This window comes from Ornithorhynchus anatinus, chromosome 5 (genome assembly GCF_004115215.2).
Source record: "Ornithorhynchus anatinus isolate Pmale09 chromosome 5, mOrnAna1.pri.v4, whole genome shotgun sequence".
NCBI lineage: Eukaryota > Metazoa > Chordata > Mammalia > Monotremata > Ornithorhynchidae > Ornithorhynchus > Ornithorhynchus anatinus.
In genome coordinates, this window is record NC_041732.1 from 109750939 (window position 1) to 109776516 (window position 25578).

General features: G+C 46.7%; 1 protein-coding gene across 2 annotated transcripts in view; it reads right to left on the reverse strand.

The window, feature by feature from the left end:
- Positions 1–25578, reverse strand: part of DOCK5 (dedicator of cytokinesis 5) — a 216750-nt gene that overhangs the window by 137872 nt on the left and 53300 nt on the right. For both annotated transcript variants that reach the window (XM_029065133.2, XM_029065132.2), the window contains exon 2: positions 15715–15798. In XM_029065133.2, coding sequence (XP_028920966.1) covers positions 15715–15798 — 84 coding nt within the window. The remainder of the gene's footprint in view (positions 1–15714; positions 15799–25578) is intronic.

The window sequence follows — 25578 nt, forward strand, 5'->3', positions numbered from 1 at the left end:
TCTCTTGGACCAGGGGTGAAAGAGCTGTAACAACATCGTAATACAGCAGGCGAGAGGGGAAATAAGGGGTCTGCATAATCCACAAACTGTATAACCAATCCAGGTCCAGTGGGACATATTGTTACAAATTTATCTCTATTTTCCGAGGTTGATGCCAGCCAGAAACTTCAAAACTGCAAAAATGCCCAGCTGAAAACCTAGGAGCCCAGCCTCCTCTATGACTAAACTTCAAAATCTGGCTGGATAGTATATTCTGTCAGGGATTTTAGAGTCTGTTTGATCCATTTTAGGAGGTCACCTGTGATTCTCTTCACCAAGTGCCCCGAAGAGAAATCCGTGACTGGGGATTTGTAGAGCCCAGCGTTCCTGAATTCTGCTTCTTTCCGGTAAACAGTCCGAGCTGAGTTGGCCAGATTTTATGCTGAAGCATTGGGATAGAGTCAGATCCAGACAATGAGATCTCACAGAACAGGGCTTTGTGCTGTTAACTAGATTGAAAATGCTGCCCTCCTGGTGGAAGCAAACAGGGTGAATCTCATCTTCCGGGGCTGCCATCTAAAGCAGAATTGTGGCACTTTACACAGAAGCAGCAGCGTGGCCTAGTGGATATAGCATGGGCCTGGGAGTCAGAAGTTTCTGGGTTCTGATGGTGGCTCCTCCACTTCCTTGCTGTGTGAACCTGGGCAAATCACTTCACTTCTCTGCGCTTCAGTTACCTCCTCTGGAAAATGGGGATTAAGACCATGAGCCCCTTGGGAACAGGAACCGTATCCAACCCCATTTGCTTGTATTTGCCCCCAATGCTTAGTATAGTGCCTGGAATATAGTAAGTACTTAATACACAATTAACTGTATACGTGAGTGTGTCCAAGGGGGTCCAGTGTGGAAAATGAATCACATCCTTCTATCTGCCTCTCTCAACTCTGTTGGGATCCTCTTCACTTCCTGTTCAGAACATTGGGAATGTGGTGCTCTTTGGTAAATCTGTCCCTGCTGCTTGGTTTTAGCAGGCTATTGAAACCCAGGGCCTTGATTTGGGTTGGGGAGGCCTGGAGGAGCTCAAACACTTCACAAACATTACCTGCTTCTGGTAAGAGCAAGAGAGCTTAGGACCCATCCACCAAGGAGTGATATGGGGCTAACCTCCCAAAAGCCACTGCCAGGGTTGTCCCTAGACCCTACTCTAGCCCTAAGCAGTGGCACAGGGGACAGGGTGGCATCCCTCAGGTGAAGACTCTGGTCCCAGAAGATTGACCGAAGGGCAACCTGCTCGAAAGGTCAAGAGCTGGGGGACCCATTTGCTACTTAATGGTATTTGTTAAGCACTTACTATGTGCTAGGCACTTACTAAGCACTGGAGTAGCTACAAGTTTAATCAGACTGGACAGTCCATGCCCCATATGGGGCTCACAGTCCTAATCCCCATTGTACAGATGCAGTAATGGAGGCACAGAGAAGTGAAATGAGTTGCCCAAAGTCACACAGCAGACAAGGGGCAGAGCCGGGATTAGAACCCATAACCTTCTGACTCCCAGGCCCATGCTCTATCCAATATGCCATGCTGCTTCTCTTCTGGAAAAGCAGCATGGCTTAGTGGGAAGAGCATGGGCTTGGGAGTCAGAGGTCGTGGGTTCTAATCTCTGCTTCGCCACTTGTCTGCTGTGTGATCTTGGGCAAGCCACTTAACTTCTCTGTGCCTCAGTTACCTCATGTGTAAAATGGGGATTAAGACTGTGAGCCCCACTTGGGACAACTTGATTACCTTGCATCTACCCCAGTGCTTGGCACATAGGAAGCGCTTATAATCATCATTATTATTATTACTTCCCCCTTTGCAGCATCTCAGTTAAGATAGGGAAGGAGGTGAGAGTGGGGGCAAGACCCCAAGAATTATCTAGAGGCAAGCCAGAGGGGTCCCCTAAAATGGGTAATTGGAACCTGGCAGGTATTCCCAACTGCCCTGGAGCCAGGTTACTCTCTCCCTCCGCATTGCCCAGGAGAAGCCTCGCTCAGGCCGCCTCGGAGTTGGAAGCTTGAATCAAAGAAATCCAAATGACAGAGGTAAAGCTCACAGAGCCAACCATACTTAGTGAGCTGGGCAGGCCCTTCATTTCCTGCCTTCCATCTCAGGGGCTCCCCACAGGAATGTCTTTGCTTTCCTGGGTTTTCTTCCAATTGGAAGTCCTCCAACTTGGACTGTGAGCTTCATGTGGTTAAGCGACTGTGTCCAACCATGATTATTTTGTATCTACCCCAGGGCTTACTATAGTGCTTGGCACAAAGTAAGAACCTAACAAATGCCATTAAAAAAGGGAGGCAGGGAGCAGAAGGAGGAAGCCAGGTAATATAAGGCCAATCACACCTGGGCATGCTGGTTGAAGTCTTCCAGGTGAACATGACTTAGAGAACAAACTTCCACCAGGCTTTTTCTTCGACAGATGCTGATCAATCAATTCATCAATGTTATTTACTGAGTACTTACTGTGTGCTTTTCAGTTGGAGAGCCTTAATTTTGGCCATATTTTTAAAAATCTGCCTTTTGCTTACTATGTATCAAGCACTGCTCTAAGACTCCATTATGAAGACTGGCTCACTGTAGCCTGTAAGCTCCTTTTGGGCAGGGATGGCATCTACCAACTCTGTTGTATTGTAAAAAATGGTGGTATTTGTTAAGCGCTTACTATGTGCAAAGCACTGTTCTAAGCGCTGGGGGATACAAGGTAATCAGGTTGTCCCACGTGGGGCGCTCAGTTTTTTTAATCCCCATTTTACAGATGAGGTAACTGAGGCACAGAGAAGTTAAGTGACTTGCCCAAAGTCACACAGCCGGCAAGTGGCGGAGCCGGTATTCGAACCCATGAACTCTGACTCCCAAGCCCGTGCTCTTTCCACTGTACCATGCTATTGTACTTTCCCAAGCACTTAACACAGTACCCTGCACACAGTAAGCACTGAATATCACTGATTGATTGTTTGCTTGGTGAAAGTGATCTAACAATGAACCTCAAATGGGGAAGGAAATAAGAGTTGGTGAATACTCTTCCAGGTGACTGCCCGGACAAGGGAGAGGGTCAGAACAGTGACCACTAGGCAGCGACCATCAAGAGATCAGGGCAGACTGGTCTGCATCTCTGGCCAGTTTAGTTAACTGTGCAGGGAAATGGTGAAAGAATATGAAGTTTTCTAAGACTGAAATGGAAATACTTTTTTATTTTTTATTTTATTTATTTTTTATAGTATTTAAGTGCTTACTATGTGTCGGGCATTGTTCTAAGAACCTGGTCAGATACAAGAGCATCAGGACACAAACCCTGTTTCACATGGAGCTCACAGTCTAAGTAGAAGCGAGTAGGGTTTAATCCCCATTTGACAGTTGAAGAAAAAGGCTCAGAGAAGTTCAGCGACTTGCCCAAGGTCACGGAGCGGGCAACTGGCAAAGCCGAGACTGGAACCCCGGTCCTCTGACTCCCAGGCCCATGCTTTTTCCACTAGACCACACTGCTTCTTTTATGCTAGCAATTTAAATTTTGCATCAAATCCTACAAATGGACAAATTTAACCAAAGACTCAAAAAAACCAGCCTCTCTGCATATCCATTTCTTATATTGTAACTCTCCCAAGAACTTTGTACAGTACTTTGCAAAGAGTAAGTGCTCAATAAATACAATTGAATGAATGAATGAATTTCCAGACTGTAAGCTCATTGTGGGCAGGGAATGTGTCTATTTATTGTTATATTGTACTCTCCCAAGTACTTAGCACTGTGATCTGCAAACGGTAAGCAATCAATATGACTGACTAACTGCATTTTATGGGTTCCCATCTCTCCCAAGAAAGACTTTATTTGCACGTAGGCACGGATGCTGGAAAATGCAACTTACCCCCGTGCAAGCTGGGCATGCGACCTCTGAATAGGCCTATTAAAATCATATCTTTTTTTAAATTGTATTTTATTAAGTGCTTACTTGATGCCAGGCACTGAACTAAACACTGGGGTAGATACAAGCTAACCAGGATGGACACAGTCCATGTCCCACATGGGGCTCACAGTCTTAATCTCCATTTCACAGCTGAGGTAACTGGGGTAGAGAGAAGTTAACTGACTTGCCCAGGGTCACACAGCAGAAAAGTGGTGGAGCTGAAATTAGAACCCAGGTCCTTCTGACTCCTTGGACCATGTTCTACCCACTAAGCCATGCTGCTCCTCCAAGAAGTCTTCCTTGGTGAACTCCTCTTTTCCCAACCCTATCACCTATTTAGGGGGGGAGCAGTGTGACTCAGTGGAAGGAGCCAGGCTGGGGAGTCTGAGGTTGTAGGTTCTAATCCCAGCTCCGCCACTTGTCAGCTGTGTGACTTTTGGCAAGTCACTTAGCTTCTCTGCGCCTCAGTTACCTCATCTGTAAAATGGGAATTAAGATTGTGAGCCCCTCCTGGGACAAGCTGATCACCTTGTATATCCCAGCACTTAGAACAGTGCTCTGCACATAGTAAGTGCTTAACAAATACCATTATGATTATTACTTGAACCTGTGCCGCTTAAACACCTTGATACTCAGCCCCCTTTTCCTCTGCTCCCCCAACCCCTACCCATTGCCCCAAATCACTCCCTTTCCTTACCCCCCTCCCTGCCCCACAGCACTTGCGTGTATAAGTACATTTTTATTAATTATAATTGTATTAATTTTTTTATCAATGATGTGTATATATCTATAATTCCTTTTATTTATAACGATGCTACTGATGTCTGTTTACTTGTTTTGATATCTGTCTCCCCCTTCGTAGGCTGTGAGCCCGTTGTCTTTCGTGGCTCAGTGGAAAGAGCACGGGCTTTGGAGTCAGAGGTCATGAGTTCGAATTCCAGCTCTGCCACTTGTCAGCTGTGTGACTGTGGGCAAGTCACTTAACTTCTCTGTGCCTCAGTTCCCTCATCTGTAAAATGGGGATTAAGACTGTGAGCCCCACATGGGACAACCTGATTCCCCTGTGTCTAGCCCAGCGCTTAGAACAATGCTCTGCACATAGTAAGCACTTAACAAATACCAACATTATTATTTTTGTGCTGAATTGTACTTCCCAAGCGCTTAGTACAGTGCTCTACACACAGTAAGTGCTCAATAAATTTGATTGAATGAATAAATACCCCACCTCTAGCCCCACAGCACTTATGCACAAGTCCCTATTCTGTGTCACGTTACCCAGCTGTAATGCATTTTAATGTCTGTCAACTCATCCTTGTCTAAAAGCTCCTTGAAAGCAGGACTACCAACTACCATTTTGTGCTCTCCCAAGGACTTAATCCAGTCTGCAAACAGTAAGCATTCAATAAACAGCGATCAATCAACACCAATGATGGACTGATTTCTCAGGAATCTGCCCAAATTGCCTTGGAAATAAAATCTGTAACAAAGGAGGCTGCAGGGATGGCTGAGGGATAATCCCAGGTCCACCTGAGCTGGGCCAGATTTGGGGCATTATCGGAAAGAAGAGGGGTTTAGAGGACAGGAACAGAGAGGGTGCCGCTCCTGCTCTGTCCTCTGATTAAGAAGGAACAGGCAGCGGGGAAGCTCAGGAAGACAATGCAGAGGATTGTCCTGGCACCAGAACAGCATTTAATTACCCTGAAAAATGGACTCAGAGACCACATTTAATCTCTTCTCCTGAGCCAGGAAAGATGAGAGGCGTTCCTTACATCTCTCCCTCCCTCATCAACCTGCAGCCTGGAGCACTCTGGTCACAGAGACAAAGAGGGCAAATGTAGAGGGGGTGAAGGGTGAAGAGTCCACCTGCCTGTTTACCTGAGAAATCTGGGTTTTGGGGAGAGCAAAGAGGGTCAGACAGTTGGACTGGGAGCAGAAGAAAGGAAATATTCTCTTCTGAGGAGCTTCCAGAGGATGGAGGGGCCTGGATGTGCAGAGTGAGACACACAGGAGGTGGATTTAAGAGTCTGATCTAGGATTCTGGACTTAGATCACTTCAAAATGGTGCTGAAGGCATTTCCTCTAAGTTTATTTTTTAAAAGAAAGAAAAGATCAGGGAGAAAAGTAGTATAAGTAATTATTTCTTTCATTTGAAGAGTGCTTTCAATTCCCAAAGCACTTTCACATCAATTACAGTCCACTCTTTCAAAGGTTGTGCTACTTCATGTGCTGGAAAGGCACGCATGCTGGGTAGGTGCTGTTGGGGAGTTGAGAAACATCCTTCTGACAGCATGCTGTCTATGTGGGTAGAACCCAACACCATGTTGGCAAAGCGGTTGTGTGCCTGAACACAGCATCGACCAAGGTGTACTACAACCGTGAGTTGTGTCAAGAACGCAACTCCCCGGTTTAGAGAACTGTCTTTCATCTTCAAATTCCTGTATGGTGGGGCGAGGCAGGCATTTTCCCTACTTTATAGAGGAGCAAACTGAGGACAAGGAAGGTCAAATGACTTGTTCGAGGTCACACACCTGACCAGTGGTAGTGCCTAGGTGACCTCTGGGCATTGTGTATTTGTCTCACAACACTTATGTACATATCTATTAATTATTTATTATGAACTATTAATATAAATATTAATGTCTGTCTCCCCACCTAGACCGGAAGCTCACTGTGGGCAGGGAATTTAACGACCAACTCTGTTGTACTGAGCACTTAGTATAGTCAGCATGGCACAGTGGATAGAGCACAGGCCTGGGAGTCAGAAGGTCATGGGCTCTAATCCTGGCTCTGCCACTTGTCTACTGTATGACCTTGGGCAAGTCATTTCACTCCTCTGTGCCTCAGTTATCTCATCTGTAAAATGAGGATTGAGACTGCGAGCCCACGTGGGAGAAGGACTGTTGTTCAACCCAAATTTGCTTGTATCCACCCCAGAACTTAGTACAGTGTCTGGCACATAGTAAGCACTTGACAAATACCACAATAATTATTATTCACTCAAATCATTCATATTTATTGAGCACTTACTGTGTGCAGAGTACTGTACTTTGGAGACGACAATATAACAGACAAATTTCCTGCCCACAATGAGTTTACAATTTAGAGGGGGAGACAGACATTGACATAAATAAACTTCAGCTATGTACATAAGTGCTGTGGGGCTGGGAAGGGGGATGAATGAATTCATTCGATCATATATATTAAGCGCTTCCTCTGTGCAGAGTACTGTACTAAGCGTTTAGCACTGTACTAATAATGAATAAAGGGAGCAGGTCAGGGCAAAGAAGAAGGGAGAGGAAGAAAAGAAAAGAGGGCATATTCAGTGCTCTGCCCACAGTAAGTGTTCAATAAATACCATTATTGATGATGACAATGAATAATCCAAGATTTGTGACTCTCAGACTCATGCTCTTCCCACCAGGCCACAATTGAGAAGCAGCATGGCTCAGTGGAAAGAGCATGGGCTTTGGAGTCAGAGGTCATGAGTTCAAATCCCAGCTCTGCCACTTGTCAGCTGTGTGACTGTGGGCAAGTCACTTAACTTCTCTGTGCCTCAGTTCCCTCATCTGTAAAATGGGGATGACGATTGTGAGCCCCACGTGGGACAACCTGATTCCCCTGTGTCTACCCCAGCGCTTAGAACAGTGCTCTGCACATAGTAAGCGCTTAACAAATACCAACATTATTATTATTAATTTTTCATCATTTCTCTATCACCTGGGGACTGCCAGCACCTCTTCTTCACTTCTCAGCGAGAAGCCTGAAACAGAAGGCAATCTTCTCCTTACTTAGAGTCAGAAGCAGTCCCAGCAGATAACAAGAACCTCTCATCACCTATCTGAAGAAATCCAGGCTCTCGAAAAATAATTGCCTTGCTACTGTGTGGTCTCACCTGAAGGGCTGCCCTTCTCAGCTCAGTTCCTGCCTCCTCAGGAAAACAGGTCAGTGAGCCATTAACCCCAGCTCGGCAGGGAAACATTTTACAGCACACCAGGCCTTCATTTCTTCTATTTGCCCTCCCTTCGGCATCACCTATGCACTTGGATCCAAACCTCTTAACAATTCGAAATTCTGCCCACCTCCAGCCCCAAAATGCATATGTACAAATCCTATAATCTCTCATTTCTCCATTTGTAAACTCCTGTGGCAAAGAACAGGTCTATCACTTTTGTTGTGCTGTACTCTCCAAGTGTTTAGTACAGTGCTCTGCACACGGTAAGTGCTCAATAAATACATGTGACTCACTGCCAGACTATGAGCAGGGGACACATCTATCAACTCTACTGAACTCTACTGTTCTTTCCCAAGCACTTTGTACAGTGCTCAGCACACAGCATGGCCTAGTGGATACAGCCTGAGCCTGCAGAGTCAGAAGAATCTGAATTCTAATTCCGATCTGCCACGTCTGCTGTGTGACCATGGACAAGTCACTTACCTTCTCTGTGTCTCAGTTACCTCATTTGTAAAATGGGGATGGATTGTGAGTCCCATGTGGGACAGGGACTCTGTCCAACCTGATGAACTTGTACCTAACCCAGCACTTAGTACAGTGCTTGGAACACTGAGCAAATGCTTAAATGCCATTTAAAAACAAAAAACCCACCATTGATTGAATGACCGACAGAAGCCCACACAGTTGCTTTAGTTCGTTGCCTCTCAGTGTCTGAAACAAGGGCATATTTCCCGCCCCACATTACCCAACTGACCCCTGCAGCGTTTAGCAAGAAAGCCAACTCCAAGTGGTCGGCCCTCAGGTCTGGTGTCCTCATCCCCTGGGCCCGAGCCACCACACGGGGCCACCACAACTTCCCGTTAGCAATGTGCCGGGGAAACGATCAGTTTCTGACCCCGAGGAAGGGCTCCTGGCAGCGATGGGCCAAAGAGGCAAAGCCCACGACCCCTCATCGGGGCTCTGCCTGGAACCGGCTCGAGGCTCCAAAGGCCAGGAGGATGGATGAGGTATCCACCCATCGGGGTTGTGCAATACAGCCAGACGGTCAATTTGGAGAAGGATTAATATAGTCCAACAACAAGGACTCACAGCACACCAGCGGCAGCAATAGCAGCTGTAGTCGGAATCAAATATATTAAAGTCTTACTGTGTGCAAATTATTGAATGGAACTCTGGGAAAAAATACACATCTGGGCCTTAGACGTGGTCCCTGTACCTGAGGGGCTCACAACCTAAAAAACAATCCTATTATCCTAAGGAATCCACAGCCCTTTTCTACCTATTCAGTGGTAAGTGGCTTGAAGACAGAGACCAAAAGGGTCTTTTGCTTCCAAAGTACTCTCTCAAGCACTTAGTGCAGGGCTCCGCACAGGGTAGGCGCTCAAGACTATCGATGGATCATCTCATTTGTCTTCGTGGGTTTTTATGATTCTTTTTAAAATCTTACGAAATGATTTAAAGCATATTACATGTCAGCCTTTGACAAAAGGTGTTTCAAGTTATGACAGACAGCACTTCCAAGGTTTCTGAATTTCCAAGCCGCTGCTGAGCTGTACAACACATTGGTTTCAACTCAGCCGCACAGGCCTCCTACTGGGCACTGGCTCTGGAGGCTCGGGGAAATGGGCAAACAACATAAAAGTCACAATGTTGGGGGTTGAAGCGAAGAAAATTTAAAGAGGGCCAGGAGGCGGAGGAGGTGGGGAATGAGTGGGAGAGCCTTAGCGAGGGTATTACCTGTGGTCACTAGTCTGAGTCACCAGGGAGGGTCGACACTTCCATTTAATTTCTATGAAGTGGCCCTACCTACCGCAGGACTGCTCTGACTCACTCGTAACACAAATGAAAAATGAACGTCACTCCAGACTTCATTCAGAATGGACTGAGCAAACAATCCTAGGTCACTTTTAATGGAAGAGCATATATCCAGCTTTGGTTCAGGAACCAATCCCCCATCCATAACAGTGTCCCCATGAAAAAACTCGTTTTGACTTAAGAAGCGGTTTTCAGGAAACAACTGTGTGGTAATTCTGAAAATGGCCGTGTACAGAACAGGCCCTTTCTTACATTTCTGCATTACTAAATCACTTTTCTACTTCAACCAACTGCAGCCTACCTGACTCCTTACAATCAAATTGTGAATCTGAAGCATAGTGTACATTCAACCAGGGGCATTTATTGAGCGTTTACTGTGTGCAAAGCACTGTACTCCTCTAATGCCAACCTACTCACTGCACCTCAATCTCGCCTATCTCGCCGCCAACCTCTTCCCTACACCCTGCCTCTGGCCTGGAAAGCCCTCCCTCCTCAAATCCGGCAGACAGTTATTCTCCATACCTTCAAAGCCTTATTGAAGATGCATCTCCTCCAAGTGCCCTTCCCTGACTAGGCCCTTATTTCTTCTTTTCCCACTCTTTTCTGCATTGCCCTGACTTGCTCCCTTTATTCACCACTCGCCCCCGCCTCCACCCAACCCCACAGCACTTATGTACATATCTATAATTTATTTATTCACAGCAATGTATGTCTTCCCCTCTAGACTGCCAGCTCGTTGTGGGCAGGGAATGAGTCTGTTATACTGTTGTGTTGTACTCTCCCAAGTGTTTACACAGTAAACACTCAATAAATACGATTTATTGATTGATTGATTACTACATGCTTGGGGAAGTACAATACAACAGGGTTGGTAGATACATTCCTTGCCCACAACGAGCTTATATTCAATTATTCATTTTGGTTACCCTGTTTATACTTGGATGTCTGTCTCCCCTGTTAGAGTGGAATATCCTTGTGGGCAGGGAATGTGTAGTGACTTGCTTGGTTTTGAACTTCCTAAGCACTTAGCATACTGCACTGCACCAAGTGAATGCTCAATAAACATACTACTCAAATTTTACTAAACCACTTCTTCATAAACCACTTCACTCTCCATTAAAATCGAAATTTAATATCTTGCTTTTCTTAGCTTTTCCTAGCCTCAGAACATATGCATCGATGCCTATTTTCATTTGTGTATTTCTTCACAGCATGGTCTAATAAAAAGAGCCTGGGACCTGGAAGTCAGGAGATCTGTGTTCTAAACCCAGCTCCACTAATTGTTTGCTGTGTGACCTTGGATGAGTCAGCCTGCTTTCTCTGCCCTCATAGTTTGTGAGCCTCATATGGGATAGGGACTATGTCTGATCTGAGTATCTTGTATCCATCTCCTCCAGTGCTTTAGCCTAGAGCTTTGCACACTGCAATTGTTTTAATATATGCCACCTGTATCGTATCCGATTTCTTATTCGGCTCTTTCACCCTGATACATTCACACTACTTCCTGTGATATCTGTGCTCCTACTCTTTGCGGAAAAACATCTTTCTGCTCACTCCATTAAGGGCAGGAAACACGAGCCTTACTTCTCTGTACTTTCCAAAGAACCTAATACAGTGCTTCACTCTCAGTAGCTGCTCAGTAAATAGCAATGATGATTACGTCTGCTTGCTTTTCATAATTACGATGACTGTCACGTAGTTTCATTACTCCTGATGTATTCTCATGCCCACTCTTTCACTCCCACCTTTGCCTACTTATGGATACAATCCACTTCTGATTATCTGCCATGGATTACATAAGAACTCAGTATCTGGATGCAATTAGCCAGAAAATGCAGTTTTCCAGACTTTTCTGGACCATCTGGACTTTTGCAAGTTCTGTACAGAAGAAAATAGCTTGGCAAAGAGCATGGACACATTAGGCTCCATGTGAGAACAGTGATATTATGCTGATGAAAGCTTTAAGGCATGGGAGAGCATTACAGCAGGACTCCGGGAGGACAAAATGGACTTTTGAATGCATTTGAGCATTCAGTTCTTCACCTCCAAATAAGTGTATGATACAAACCAGCAGCGTGGCTTAGTGAAAACAGCATGGGCTTGGGAGTCAGAGGTCATGGGTTCTAATCCCGACTCTGCCACTTGTCAGCTGTGTGACTTTGAGCAAGTCACTTAACTTCTCTGTCCCTCTGTTACCTCATCTGTAAAATGGGGATTAAGACTGCGAGCCTCATGGGGGACAACCTGATTACCTTGTTTCAACCCCAGCTCTTAGAACAGTGCTTTGCACATAGTAAGCGCTTAACAAATATCGTTACTATAATTATTATTAACTCTCCCTGTAGCACTTATTTTTTTTATGGCATTTATTAAGCATTCACTATGTATCAAGCACTGGAGTAGATATGAGTTAATCAGGCCAGACATAGTCACTGTCCCACCTGAGTCTTACACTCTAAGTAGGGAGAACAGGGATTGAAGCCCCATTGTGCAAGTGATGAAACTGAGGCACAGGGAAGCTACGTAACTTGCCCAAAGTCACACAGCAAGCAAGTGGTAGAGCCGGAATTAGAATCCAGGTCCCCGACTCCCAGGCCCATGCTTTAACCACAAGACTATACTACTTCACCGCCATTAATTTTAAAAGTTATTTTATTTAAATACAATCACTGGTATTTATTGAGTGCTTACTATGTGCACAGCACTGTACTTAGCACTGGGAGAGTCCAATACAACAGAGTTAGCAGATACAGTCCTTGCCCACAACAAGCTTATTCATTCATTCAATCATATTTATTGAGCACTTACTGTGTGCAAAACACTGTACTGAGCCCTTGGGAGAGTACAACAGAACAGTAAACAGACACATTCCCTGCCCACAGTGAGCTTACTGTCTAGACAGGGACTGAATGCAACTGGGTTATGATTAAAATAGGGAAGTTCAGTTGTCCAGAATAGCCCCACATCTGCCCTGGCCTTGGATCTGGGCACTGTGGATAACTGAATTGGACCTGTGTCTATTTTGTAAAGGATCCATATTTTTAAGGCTCTCCAGCTGCAAACTTGCCCTCCCTCTGTCCCCAGACTGCAGTACCCACTGTCTGCCAGGACTCTGGGCTCGGGAGGACTCACTCGGCCCACTGCCAATCAGAACTCAATCCCTCTCTGGCATTTTGTATCATTCCTTCATCAGAGTAAGGCCACCAAAGCTCCCATCCCTTCCCCACCCTGAGTGTGCAGTATCAAGAGTGGAAGGAGTCAATGAAGCCCCTTTTTCTGGCTCGTGAGGAGCAGCAGGTCCTATAGGGGAAAGAGCAGGGGCTTGGGAGTCAGAGGACCTGGGTTCCCAGCTCAGCACTGTTCCTGCTGCATGACCTTGGGCAAGTCACTTCACTTCTCTGTGCCTCAATAACCTCATCTGTAAAGTGGCGATTCAACACCTATTCTTCTTCCTAGATTCGTGAAGCACTGTGGCATAGTGGAAAGTTTAGACCGTGAGCCGTTGTTGGGCAGGGGTTGCTTCTGTTGCTGAATTGCACATTCCAAGTGCTTAGTACAGTGCTCCGCACATAGTAAGCGCTCAATAAATATGACTGAATGAAAGAGCCCAAGCTTGGGAGTCAGAGGTCATGGGTTCGAATCCCAGCTCTACTTGTCAGCTGTTTGACTTTGGGCAAGTCACTCACTTCTCTGTGCCTCAGTTACCTCATCTGTAAAATGGGGATTAAGACTGTGAACCCCACGTGGGACAACCTGATTACCTTGTATCTACCCCAGGGTTTAGAATAGTGCTTGGCACACAGTAAGCACTTAATACCATCATTATTATTAGATTGTGAGCCCTGAGTGCGATATCTGACCTGATTACCTTACATCTTCCCTAGAACTAAGAACAGTGCTTGACATATAGTAAACGTTTAACAAATATCATAATTATTCATTATTATTATGCTCTTGGTTGTGGAGACTTCCACACTCACAGCACCCTGCTCCTGCAAGAGTGGCTTAGTGGAAAGAGCATGGACTTGGGAGTCAGAGGTTGTGGGTTCTAATCCTGGCTCTGCCACTTGTCAGCTGTGTGACTTTGGGCAAGTCACTTAACTTCTCTGTGCCTTACTTACCTCATCTGTAAAATGGAGATTAAGAACATGAGTGCCATGTGGACAACCTGATTACTCTGTATCTACCCCAGTGCTTAGAACAGTGCTTGGCACATAGTTAGCACTTAACAAATACCATAATTATTATTATTTATTATCATTATTGGGCACTTCCCTCATTGGGAAATTCCCCCACCCCTCATCCTTTTCTTCTTTCAAGCGCTTAGTACAGTTCTCTATACCCATTAAGCACTCAACAAATACCACTGATTGATTGATTCCACACAAGGTCTGGGGGCAGAAAATCCTCTCAACACTGCGACAGGAAAATCACAGTGAATCAGAGAAGCCTGAGGGAATCCTGAGGATTTCCTATCTCCAGAGAATCTAACGATCAGAACTGAGGCCTAGCCCAGATGATTTTCCCTTCCCCAAGCCAAGAAAACCCCCAGGGATTGCATGTCTTGGCCGGATCCAGCCAGCCTCAGTGCAGGTGTGGGTTCCCCAGCTAGCCCGGACCCAATCGTCCTCCCTGTTCAAGGCAGGGCTGGGTACAGTCCATTGCCTCCAACTGGCATCCAACCCCATCCATCCATCTGTCCATCAGTCAGTGGTGCTGACTGAGCATTTACTGTGTGCAGACCACTATAATAAGCACTTGGGAGAGTACAATATAATATGGTTGGTAGACATGTGACCTGCCCACGAGGCGCACACAATTTCATTCATTCAATCGTATTTTTTGAGCTTTTACTGTGTGGAGAGCACTGTACTAAGCACTTGAAGTGTACAATTTGGCAACAGAGAGACAATCCCTACCCAACAATACTCTCACAGTCTAGAAGCGGGGAGACAGACAACAAAACAAAACAAGTAGACAGGCATCAATAGCATCAATGTAAATAAATAGAATAATAGATATATACACATCATTAATAAAATAAATATGTATATATATATATATACCTAAATGCTGTGGGGCGGGGACGGGGTAGAGCAGAGGAAGGGAGTCAGGGCGATGGGGAGGGGAGGAGGAGCAGAGGAAAAGGGGGACTCAGTCTGGGAAGGCCTCCTGGAGGAGGTGAACGTTCAGTAGGGCTTTGAAGGGGGGAAGTGTGCTAGTTTGATGTGAGGAGGGAGGGCAATCCAGGCCAGAGGTAGGACATGGGCCCAGGGTCGACAGCAGGACAGGTGAGAACGAGGCAACCCCTGGAGAGTTTTGAGGAGGGGGGTGACATCCCACAACTACACCGCCTCTCCCCTCCTTTGCCACCTCTCTCCGCCACCCTCAAACATAGGTGAAGAGGGGCCCATTACCTGCTAAATTCTACTCTTGGGAGGGCCTCCCACTGCCTCCTAAGAGCATCCTCCCCTTAACCATCCGGGCGGCACCACCCTCTATTGGTCTCCTTGCCCACTTGCCCCTTACACCTCTGGACCAACCTCACACCAAGCTGCCCTGCTCTCTGGGAACGCCTGCTGCCATCCTCCAATGCCAACCACTGGGTCCTCATTCCCCTCCGGCTGCCTACCGAGACCCAGCTCTGGCAAGGCCCTGTGACCCCCTATGTTCTGTCTTTCAGTACGAGTCAGTGAGTCATTCCTCTCCTGGTTTGGGGGTCACCTGAGGGGCAGCAGGAGGCTTCCGTTCCAGCTGTCAGCCACTGCCTCCCAAACGAGTGCATTCTGCTACCTCGAGACACTTTCAAAGTTCATTATTTACTCCCACATTCAGTTTGCTTCTCTGTAATCTCCTGGAAGGGGGGGTGGGAGGGAAGAAGGCATTTTGGAACCTAATGTTTTCAAATACTCCAGGTCACGAGAAGTAAAGCCTTGAGGGCTTCAGGAAGCCCCCCATTAACAGATGCTGCCCCCCACCCCACAGAGAGCTGTCCCTTTTTCCCAGTCATCAGGGATCCGCACATACCTTCATGCATCTCCAGAATGTGAACCGTGTCTCCGATCAGCAAGGACAGTTCTGAGTCCTGGGAAGCATTGTAATTGTAGATCGCTGTGGATGGGAGACAAGAGAAGAGAATGATCATTCGGTGGCCATTTCCTTGCCCCCAAGGAAACAGTGGGAGTTTGTGGGCAGCTGACAGAGGGACGGGGTGTGTAGGGGTGGGGAGGGGGTAGTCGGAGGGGGATTGGGAGAGGAGTCTATTCTGGGTTCTCTTTATCAATGGAGGCCGAAGAGATGCAAGAGTTGAGGAGCAGTGTGGCCTAGTGGAAAGAGCCCAGGTCTTGGAGTCAGAGGACCTGGGTTCTAATCCTGATCCGCTACATGCCTGCTGTGTGACCTTGGGTAGGTCACTTAACTTCTCTGTGCCTCAGTTACCTCATCTATAAAATGGGGATTAAAACTGTGAGCCCCACATGGAACAACCTGACCACCTTGTAACCCCCCAGTGCTTAGAACAGTGCTTTACACATAGTAAGCGCTTAACAAATACCACCATTATTATTATTATTATTATTATTATTAACTTCTCTGGGCCTGTTACCTCATTTGTAAAATGGAAATTTAATACATGTTTCTCCTCCTACTTAGACTGTGAGCCCTGTGGGACAGAGACGGTGTCTGATTTGATTATCTTGTATGTTCCCCAGTGCTTAGAACAGTGCTTGACACATAGTAAGCACTTAAATAACACAATTATTATTATATGATTATTGTTAGAAGCAGTAGTAGTAGTATTCTCCCACAAAGAGCTTACTGAACTCAGCAAGAATGCTAGTCAGGGCAAAGGTGTAGTGGATAGAGCACGAGCCTGGGAGTCAGAAGGTCGTAGGTTCTAATCCCGGGTCCCCCTCTTGTCTGCTGTGTGACTTTGGGCAAGTCACTTCACTTCTCTGGGCCTCAGTTTCCTCATCTGTAAAATGGAGTTTGAGACTGTGAGCCCCATGTGGAACAAAGACTGTGTTGAACCCGATTTGCTTGTATCCATCCCAGAGCTTAGTTCAGTGCCTGGCACAAAGTAAGCGCTTAACAAATATTACAATTAAAATAATTTACACCCCTGGGTCTTAGCAACTTGACGCTGAACCTCCAGGAAGGAGAAAGAGAAGAGGGGATGAGGAGAGAGGGTGCGGGAGATGGAAGGAAAGGGGAAAGGGAGAAAACAAGTGGGAAGAGGGGAGGGGAAAAAGGACCAGGAAAGTGGGGAGGTGAGGAAGAGAAGGGAGGGGAAGTGGGGAAAAGGGAGAGGGAAGGAAAAGGGGAAAGGAGGGGATGGGACTGAAAAGAAGGGAAGTGAAGGAGATAGGGGAAAGGATGGGAGATTGGTGGGGGGTGGCAGGAGGGAAGAGTGGGGACATGATGGGATGGGAAAATGGTTATTGAGAAGCCAATAATTCTGAGTTCTAATGGGAAGTCCTCTGACCTTTCTGTATCTTCCTCAGTTCCAGAATGCCCCATGGCAAGTACCGAGTTAAGCAGGCCCTGGCATTCCCAACGGTCGAAGGATCGGCAGGGATACCTTGGATTAATTCAGTGGTATTTTCATTGAGGGCTTACTGTGCGAAGAGCACTATATTAACTCTACTGTTGTACACCTCTCACTGTTGGTGATTTGGAGTCGACCAATTCCGTCGTTCAAAAGTGTGAACCAAGGGACCACGCGACTCCTTCCCCAGATCCTCTCCAGTGATCCGACGACAAGTGACACTTGTTATGTGAACAAAGCTGAGTTTACTGGCTGGGACTTGCAGACCCTCAGCCTGCGGCAGAGCACATCTCTCTGCCAAAAGACTGCCAAACCAAAAGGGACCCAGGAGCCCAGCGGCCAGACTCCAGTGGCAAAAGCAGCAAACATTGGGTTCCTGGGGCTAAAGGGCCCCTCTTCCGCTCTCAGGCTCCCGGGTTCCCTGACGCGGTTGATGCGGATGTTGCCCAGTGGGTGGAGGGATACGGGCCACTTCCTTCCCCACCCACACCGTCCACTAAGCAGGCTTGGTGTGAGCTGGCATCTCTCATTCATTTGGCATGATCAGTCAAATGAACCTCTTGTTAAGTAAAAATCATCATCTTTGCTACTGCACATGTCCGGTTGTTACATCAAGGAAACCCTACTGTTATCTTGTAAAGCAGATTGCTCGAGAAAGCCCCCATCAACATTAACCCTATCCTCTCCCCAAACGAAGTTGCCATTTCTCAAGCCAAAATGAACAGGAGAGTCACACCAGGGCTGGTGGCTAATATGGGCTCCGCTGTTTGCAAGAGAGCAGCAGAAAGAATCACATAATAAGAATTATAATTGTGGTATTTGATAAGCACTCACCAAGTGCCAGACACTGTTCTAAATGCTGGCGAATATTATTAAGTTCACTGTCCTCTTTTTTGTGGCATTTTTTAAGTGCTTACTATGTGCCAGGCACTGTACTAAGTGCTGAGATAGATACAAGCTAATCAGGTTGGACATAATCCATGTCCCACATGGGGCTCACAGTCCTAATAGCCATTTTACAGATGTGGTACAGGCACAGAGAAGTGAAGTTACTTGCCCATGGTCACACAGCAGACAAGTGGTGGAGTCAGGATTAGAACCCAGGTCCTTCTCACTCCCAGTCCCCTGCTCTATTTACTAAGCCATGCTGCTTCTCAAGTATTGTGCTGTGTACAGTGCACTGCACACGAAGATGCTCAGTTAAGACTATTAACTGACTAATTGATTACTGAGGTGGCCCAGAAAATGGAGGAGAGCAAGGGCTTGGAGAGTGGATTCAGTCCTGATTCCCAGCCTTGTGTTCAGGTCACCGGGAAACAATTTTCTAGATTCTGTCTCCAATGATTACTCCCACCCTTAATTTGCTGAATTATTTAATGGATTAAGTAATTGGCTATTTTCCCGCCCCTCTCCCTTCCCCCCGGAAATTTGGGGAACGGCCAAAGCATTACAGCATTTAATCTGGGCTGGTGGATTCTCAGCAAACCCCTCTGCCTCCTTCCCAATGTTGTCTCCTCTTTCTGTGGAGACAGTCACTGCTCTCCAGCAATCCATAAACAACCAATCAATAAATCATCAATGGCACTTAGTGAATGCTTACAGTGTGCAGAACACTGTACTAATAATAATAATAATGATGGTATTTGTTAAGCGCTTACTATGTGCCAAGCACTGTCTTTAGCACTGGGGTAGATACGAGGTTATCAGGTTGTCCCCTGTAGGGCTCACATTCTTAATCCCCATTTTACAGATGAGGTAACTGAGGGACAGAGAAATTAAGTGACTTGCCCAAAGTCAAACAGCTGACAAGTGGTAGAGCCTGGATTAGAACCCACAACCTCCAACTCCCAAGCCAGTGCTCTTTCCACTAAGCCATGTTGCTTCATGCTGTACTAAATACTTGGGGGGAGTATAACACAATAGAGTCCTACTCTATCCTAATCCTCCTCGACCTCTCAGCTGCCTTTGACACTGTCAACAATCCCCTTCTCCTCCACACCTTATCTCACCTTGGCTTCAGACTCTATCCTCTCCTGGTTCTCCTCTAGCCATTCATTTTCCATCTCCTTCGTGGGCTTCTCCTCCCCCTCCCATTCACTAACTGTTGGGGTTCCTCAAGGGTCAGTTCTTGGCCTTCTGTTCTCCATCTATACTCACTCCTTTGGTGAACTCATTCACTCCCACGCTTCAACTATCATCTCTATGCAGATGACACCCAAATCTACATCCCCTGTTCTCTCCTCCTCCCTTCAGGCTTGTATTTCCTCCTGCCTCCAGGATGTCTCCGCCTGCATGTCTGCCCTCCACTTAAAACTCAACATGTCCAAGACAGAGCTCCTTATCTTCCCTCCCAAACCCTGTCCTCTACCTGACTTCCCTGTCACTGTGGACGGCACGACCATCCTTCCCTCACAGGCCTCAACCTCAGCTTGACTCAGCTCACTCATTCACCCCACACATCCAATCCGACACCAACACCTGCCGGTCTCACTTTTACAATATCGCCAAGATCTGCCCTTTCCTCTCCGTCCAAACGGTTATCGTGCTGGTACAAGCTCTCATAATATCCTGATTGGATTATTGTGTCAGCCTTCTCTCTGATCTCCCTTCCTCCTGTCTCTCCTCATTCCAGTCTATTCTTCATTCCGCTGCCCGGATCATCTGCCTTCAGAAACGCTGTGGGCATGTCACTCCCCTCCTTAAAAACATCCAGTGGTTGCCTATCAACCTCCTCATGAAACAAAAACTCCTCACTCTTGGCTTCAAAGCTCTCCATCACCTTGCCCCCTCCTACCTCTCCTCCCTTCTCTCTTTCTACTGCCTACCCGGTACACTCTGCTCCTCTGCCGCTCACCTCCTCACGGACTCCCGTTCATGCCTATCCCGCCGTCGACCCCTGGCCCACGTCCTACCGCTGTCCTGGAATGCCCTCCCTCCTCACATCCGCCAAACTAACTTTCTTCCCCTCTTCAAAGCCCTACTGAGACCTCGCCTCCTAAAAGAGGCCTTCCCACACTCAGTCCCCCATTCCCTCTGCTCCTCCTCCCCTGCCCACCTTCTGCTCCTCCCCCTTTCCTTCCCTTCAGCACAGTGCTACCCCAGCGCTTAGAACAGTGCTCGGCACATAGTAAGCGCTTAACAAATACCAACATTATTAACATTATTATTGTATATATTATTTATTACCCTATTTATTTTGATATTGAGATGTACATCTCCTTGATTCTATTCATCTTGATAATGTTGTCTTGTTTTTGTTTTGTTCTGCTTTGCTCTGCTGTCTCCCCCGATTAGACTGTGAGCCCGTCACTGGGCAGGGATTGTCTCCATCTCTTGCCAAATTGTACATTCCAAGCGTTTAGTACAGTGCTCTGCATACAGTAAGCGCTCAATAAATACTATTGAATGAATGAAGAGTTGGCAGAGGAGATCCCTGTCCAAAAGGCTCATACAGTCTTTAGGGAAGACAGATATTAACGTAGATTAGGGAAGGGGAAATAGAAGAATGCAAGAATATTTCCATAAACACCATGGGACTTGGGTGAATATCAAAACTAAGATGTCTTCTTTCCCCAGAAGGAATAAATTGGAAGGTTTCCTTGAAAACACATCCAGACATTGGAGTAAAAGGCAAGTGGCCAGGTCTGCTCCACTTCCCTGCCTGACCTGACCCACACACCCACAGTTCATTCAGGACTGCTTCAGCATGGGCCAAAACCAGGAGCCCAGAGAGCAGGAGATGAGTAAAAAGCCCAAAGCCAGTCACCAGACACCAGTCACCAGGCAGATGCCTTGTGACACCCATCCCAAGAGTGGGCCTCTCATCTGCAACCGGCAGGTGCTGATTTGGATCTTTTAGATGAAATACCTGAGGGGCATTCAGTCAGCAACCTGAGACTTCCTGGCAAGAGACCCATATGTCGGGGATAATAATAATAATTGAGGTATTTGTTAAGTGCTTACTATGTGCCAAGCACTGTTCTAAGCGTTGGGGTAGATACAAGGTAATCATGTTGGACACAGTCCATGTTCATTCATTCATTCATTCAATCGTGTTTATTGAGCGCTTACTGTGAGTCGAGCACTGTACTAATCGCTTGGAAAGTACAATTCGGCAACAGATAGAGACAATCCCTACCCAACAATGGGGTCACAGAAGAGAAGGGGGGAGACCGACAACAAAACAAAACAAGACAGGCATCAATAGCATCAAAATAGATAGAATGATATATACACATCATTAATAAAATAAATAAAATAATAAATATGTACAAATATACACAAGTGCTGGGGGGCGGGGAAGTGGATAGAGCAGAGGGAACGAGTAGGGGCGATGCAGAGGGGAGGAGGAGCAGAGGAAAGAGGGCCTTCAGTCTGGGAAGGTCTCCTGGAGGAGGTGAGCTCTCAGTAGAGCTTTGAAGGAGGGAAGAGAGCTAATTTGGCAGATGTGAGGAGGGAGGGCATTCCAGGCCAGAGGTAGGACGTGGGCCAAGGGTCAACAGTGGGACGGTGAGAACAAGGCACAGTGAGGAGGTGAGCGGCAGAGGAGCGGAGTGTGCCGGCTGGGCTGTAGAAGGAGAAAAGGGAGGTGAGGAGAGGGGGGCAAGATGATGGACAGCTTTGAATCCAATAGTGAGGAGTTTTTGCTTCATGCAAAGGTTGATAGGCAACCATGGGGCTCACAATCTTGCTCCCCATTTTAAAGAGGTAGCTGAGTACCAGAGAAATGAAGTGATTTGCCCAAGATCACACAGAAATGTGGCAGAAACGGGACTAGAACCCGTGACCTCTGACTCCCAGGCCTGTGCTCTTTCCACTAGGCTATAGAAAACAGAGGGATCTTCCTGCCATGCAAGGCCAGGTTGTTGCTATTATTAATATTACTGTTATCATCATCATCATCATTATCATTAATTGTTATCATCATCATCATTATTATCATTATTATCTGAAGTGCTATGTGCCAAGCACTGTGCTAAGAACCAAGGTAGATACAAGATCATCAAGTTGGACACAGTCCTGGTCCCACTTGGAGTTCACAGTCTAAGTAGGAGGGAGAAAGATTTAATCCCCATTTTACTGATGAGGAAACTGAGGCACAGAAAAGTTAAGTGACAAAAACATTTTCTTTAAATATGCAACCCAGCTTCCTTAGCAAGCCAGCCCTACACACTATGAGGGCTGCCGTAGCAGCACTCTCTCAGGCATGTAGCACCATCCTCTAATAATGTTGGTATTTGTTAAGTGCTTACTATGTGCCGAGCACTGTTCTAAGCGCTGGGGTAGACATAGGGGAATCAGGTTGTCCCACGTGGGGCTCACAGTCTTAATCCCCATTTTACAGATGAGGGAACTGAGGCACAGAGAAGTTAAGTGACTTGCCCACAGTCACACAGCCGACAAGTGGCAGAGCTGGGATTCGAACTCATGAGCCCTGACTCCAAAGCCCGTGCTCTTTCCACTGAGCCACGCTGCTTCTCCTCTAGAAAAGGAAGGGGCAGAATAACACAAGCATCTTGCACTGGAGCAGAGAAAGAGCAGCCAGCTTCCTGGTCCAGGAAGCAACATGGCCTAGTGGATAGCACACGGGCCTGGGAGTCATAAGGACTTGGGTTCTAATCCTGGCCCCGCCACTTGTCTGCTGGGTGACCTAGGGCAAGTCACTCCACTTCTCGGGCCTGTTACTTCATCTGTAAAATGGGGATTAAGACTGTGAGCCCCATGTGGGACAGGGATTTTGGTTAACCTGATTAGCTTGTCTATACCCCAGCGCTTAGAACAGTGCTTGATATATAGTAAGCATTTAGCAAATACCATCATTATTAAACGACTGACTGCCGGTTGAGCATCCCCAGGAAGCGGCAAGGCATAATTTGGAAAGGTTGGCAGCCTTTGAGCTCCAATGTTTGGTCAGACTTTGATTTTCCGGCAGAAGTTCTGCTGCACTGCAGACAAATATCCATCATCCCCAGAGGAGCCCAGTTCTGTCCTGTGTGCCTTTTCATTCTTATATTGTACTCTCCCAAGCGCTAATTACAGTGCTCTCTCTGCACTTAGTAAGTGCTCAATAAATATGATTGAATGAATGTGAGCTCATTGTAGGCAGGGAGTGTCTCTATTGCTGTATTGTACTTTCCCAAGCACTTAGTACAGTGCTCTACACACAGTAAGCGCTCAATAAATATGACTGACTGACTGACTGACTGACTGACTGAATGAATAAATGAGTTCCTCATTGACCGCCTGGGCTACCTGGCCTGCTCTTCCTCCTTTCTGGGCTCAAGGCCTCCCGGATGCTTTCAGCTGCTTTGGGCCATGTGGTTACAGTGGAAAGAAATCTAGGGCAGCCAGTCAGCTGATTATTTGTATTGCCCCAGAAGCACTTCTGACAATTTTCTTACACTCTGTCATTTCCCCATCAGTAATTTATTTTAATGTCCGTCTCCCCCACTAGATTCTAAGTTCCTTGAGGGCAGGGATTGTGTCTACCAATTCCATTGTATAGTGTTCTCCTAAGTGCTTAGTACCATGCTCTGCAAACAGTAAGCACTCGATAAATACCACTGACTGATTATTGCCACAGTCGACACCGACGCAGTACAACGAAGGGGAATCCAAAGCAACAAATTGGCTGTTTGAATAATCGAATGCAACAGTTGACAGAGACACAGTAGAATGAAAGAGAAATCCAAAGTGAACAGTCAGTCAATTGACTGATCGCCACAGTTGACTCAGATGCAATAGAATGGAAAGGAAATCAAAGGCCAGGAGGTATTTGCCCGGTGACAAATCATGGCTCCAAGACACATCTGGAGCCTTCCCTAAGCCCTCCCTTCCTCTTCTCATTCCTTTCTGTGTCATCCTGACTTGCTCACTTTATTCATCCCCCTTCCCAACCCTACAGCACTTATGTACATATCTTTCATTTTATTTATTTATATTAACATCTGTTTCCCCCTCTAGGCTGAAAGCTCACTGTGGGCAGGGAATCTGTTATATTGTTATATTGTACTCTCCCAAGTGCTTAGTGCAGTGCTCTGCAAACAGTAAGTGCTCAATAAATATGATTGACTTGACTGACCCAAACAATCAAGCTACCAAGTTGACAGATCTATGAAGAAGCTGGCCCCTGGCAGTGAGATCCAGGGTTGAAAGGAGGTCCAGAAATTACAGCTTTCACCGATTCCAAATCCAGACTCTGAGAGAACGAGTCCATAGGCAGGATCTCCCTGGAACATGATGCAATTGCCAGTCTTTTAATCCCAGAAAGCACGACAAAAGCGTCTAACCCTCATTCTGAAATGCGGGCCCTGCAGAAGCTACGCCCAGAAGAGAAATTGCATCAGACGTGCACCGAGGAAGTTGGGTCAAGGGCCAGACACTGTTTTTCCCAATAGACTTATCATCGAGGCCAGCTAAATCTAACAGCCGAAATGGGCTCCAACTGTCTTCCTTTAGGGAGAGAAGCCCAGAAAGAACTTAAAAAAGCAGTCGACCCTTCAGGACATCATCATCATAATAATAATACTCGTATTTGTTAAGCACTTAACTATGTGTCAAGCACGGTTTTAAGTGCTAGAGTAGATACAAGATCATTGCAGATTATAAAATGATTGTGTTAAGCGCTGGGGGAGGCCAGTGACCGCTGACCCGGCTACTTAAGGCTTGCAATCCCTATCTCCCTTTGGCTAATAGTGCAAGAGAAAGTCCTCCTGGAAGCACCCGGGGCTGAGCCCTCAGCACCCTTCCCCAGTTACATCATCACCCAGTGGCGAGACCCAGACTGCCATCTCTAGGCAGGGGCCCCAGGCATGACTCCCACCCGGCACTTGGGCTGCTTTTTTAGCCAACCGATGGAATGTGTCTCAAAGCAGCACAGTGGCTACCTGCAGACCCTTACAAAAACTTCACCACCACTCATCCAACTTGGCAGGGGTAAGAAACCTAACTGCTCTCTCCCAGAGAGATCGGCGGCTAGGCATCTTTACAAGGAGCTCTTCGGCAGGCAGCCCTTAAGGGAGCTGCCAGAATACATTCGGAGCAAGTTGGATTAGAAGAGCACCTGGCTCAAAAACATTTACTGTGACACTGCCATCTTTCTTCCTCCTACAATCCTGACCCAGGGGCTCAGGCAAGCTGACCTCATGGAACACAGAATTGGCTAAGGAGCAGGTGGCAAGCAGAGGAGCGTCATGGTTGACGACTGTCAAGACCACGCAGGCCCAAGCCAAGTCACGGACTCCTACGCAACCCTGCGAGGCAATTATAGAACCACCCACAGTAGAGGCTGTAAGTTCATCATGGGCAAGGAATGTTTCTGCTAATTCTGTTGTATTGTACCCTCT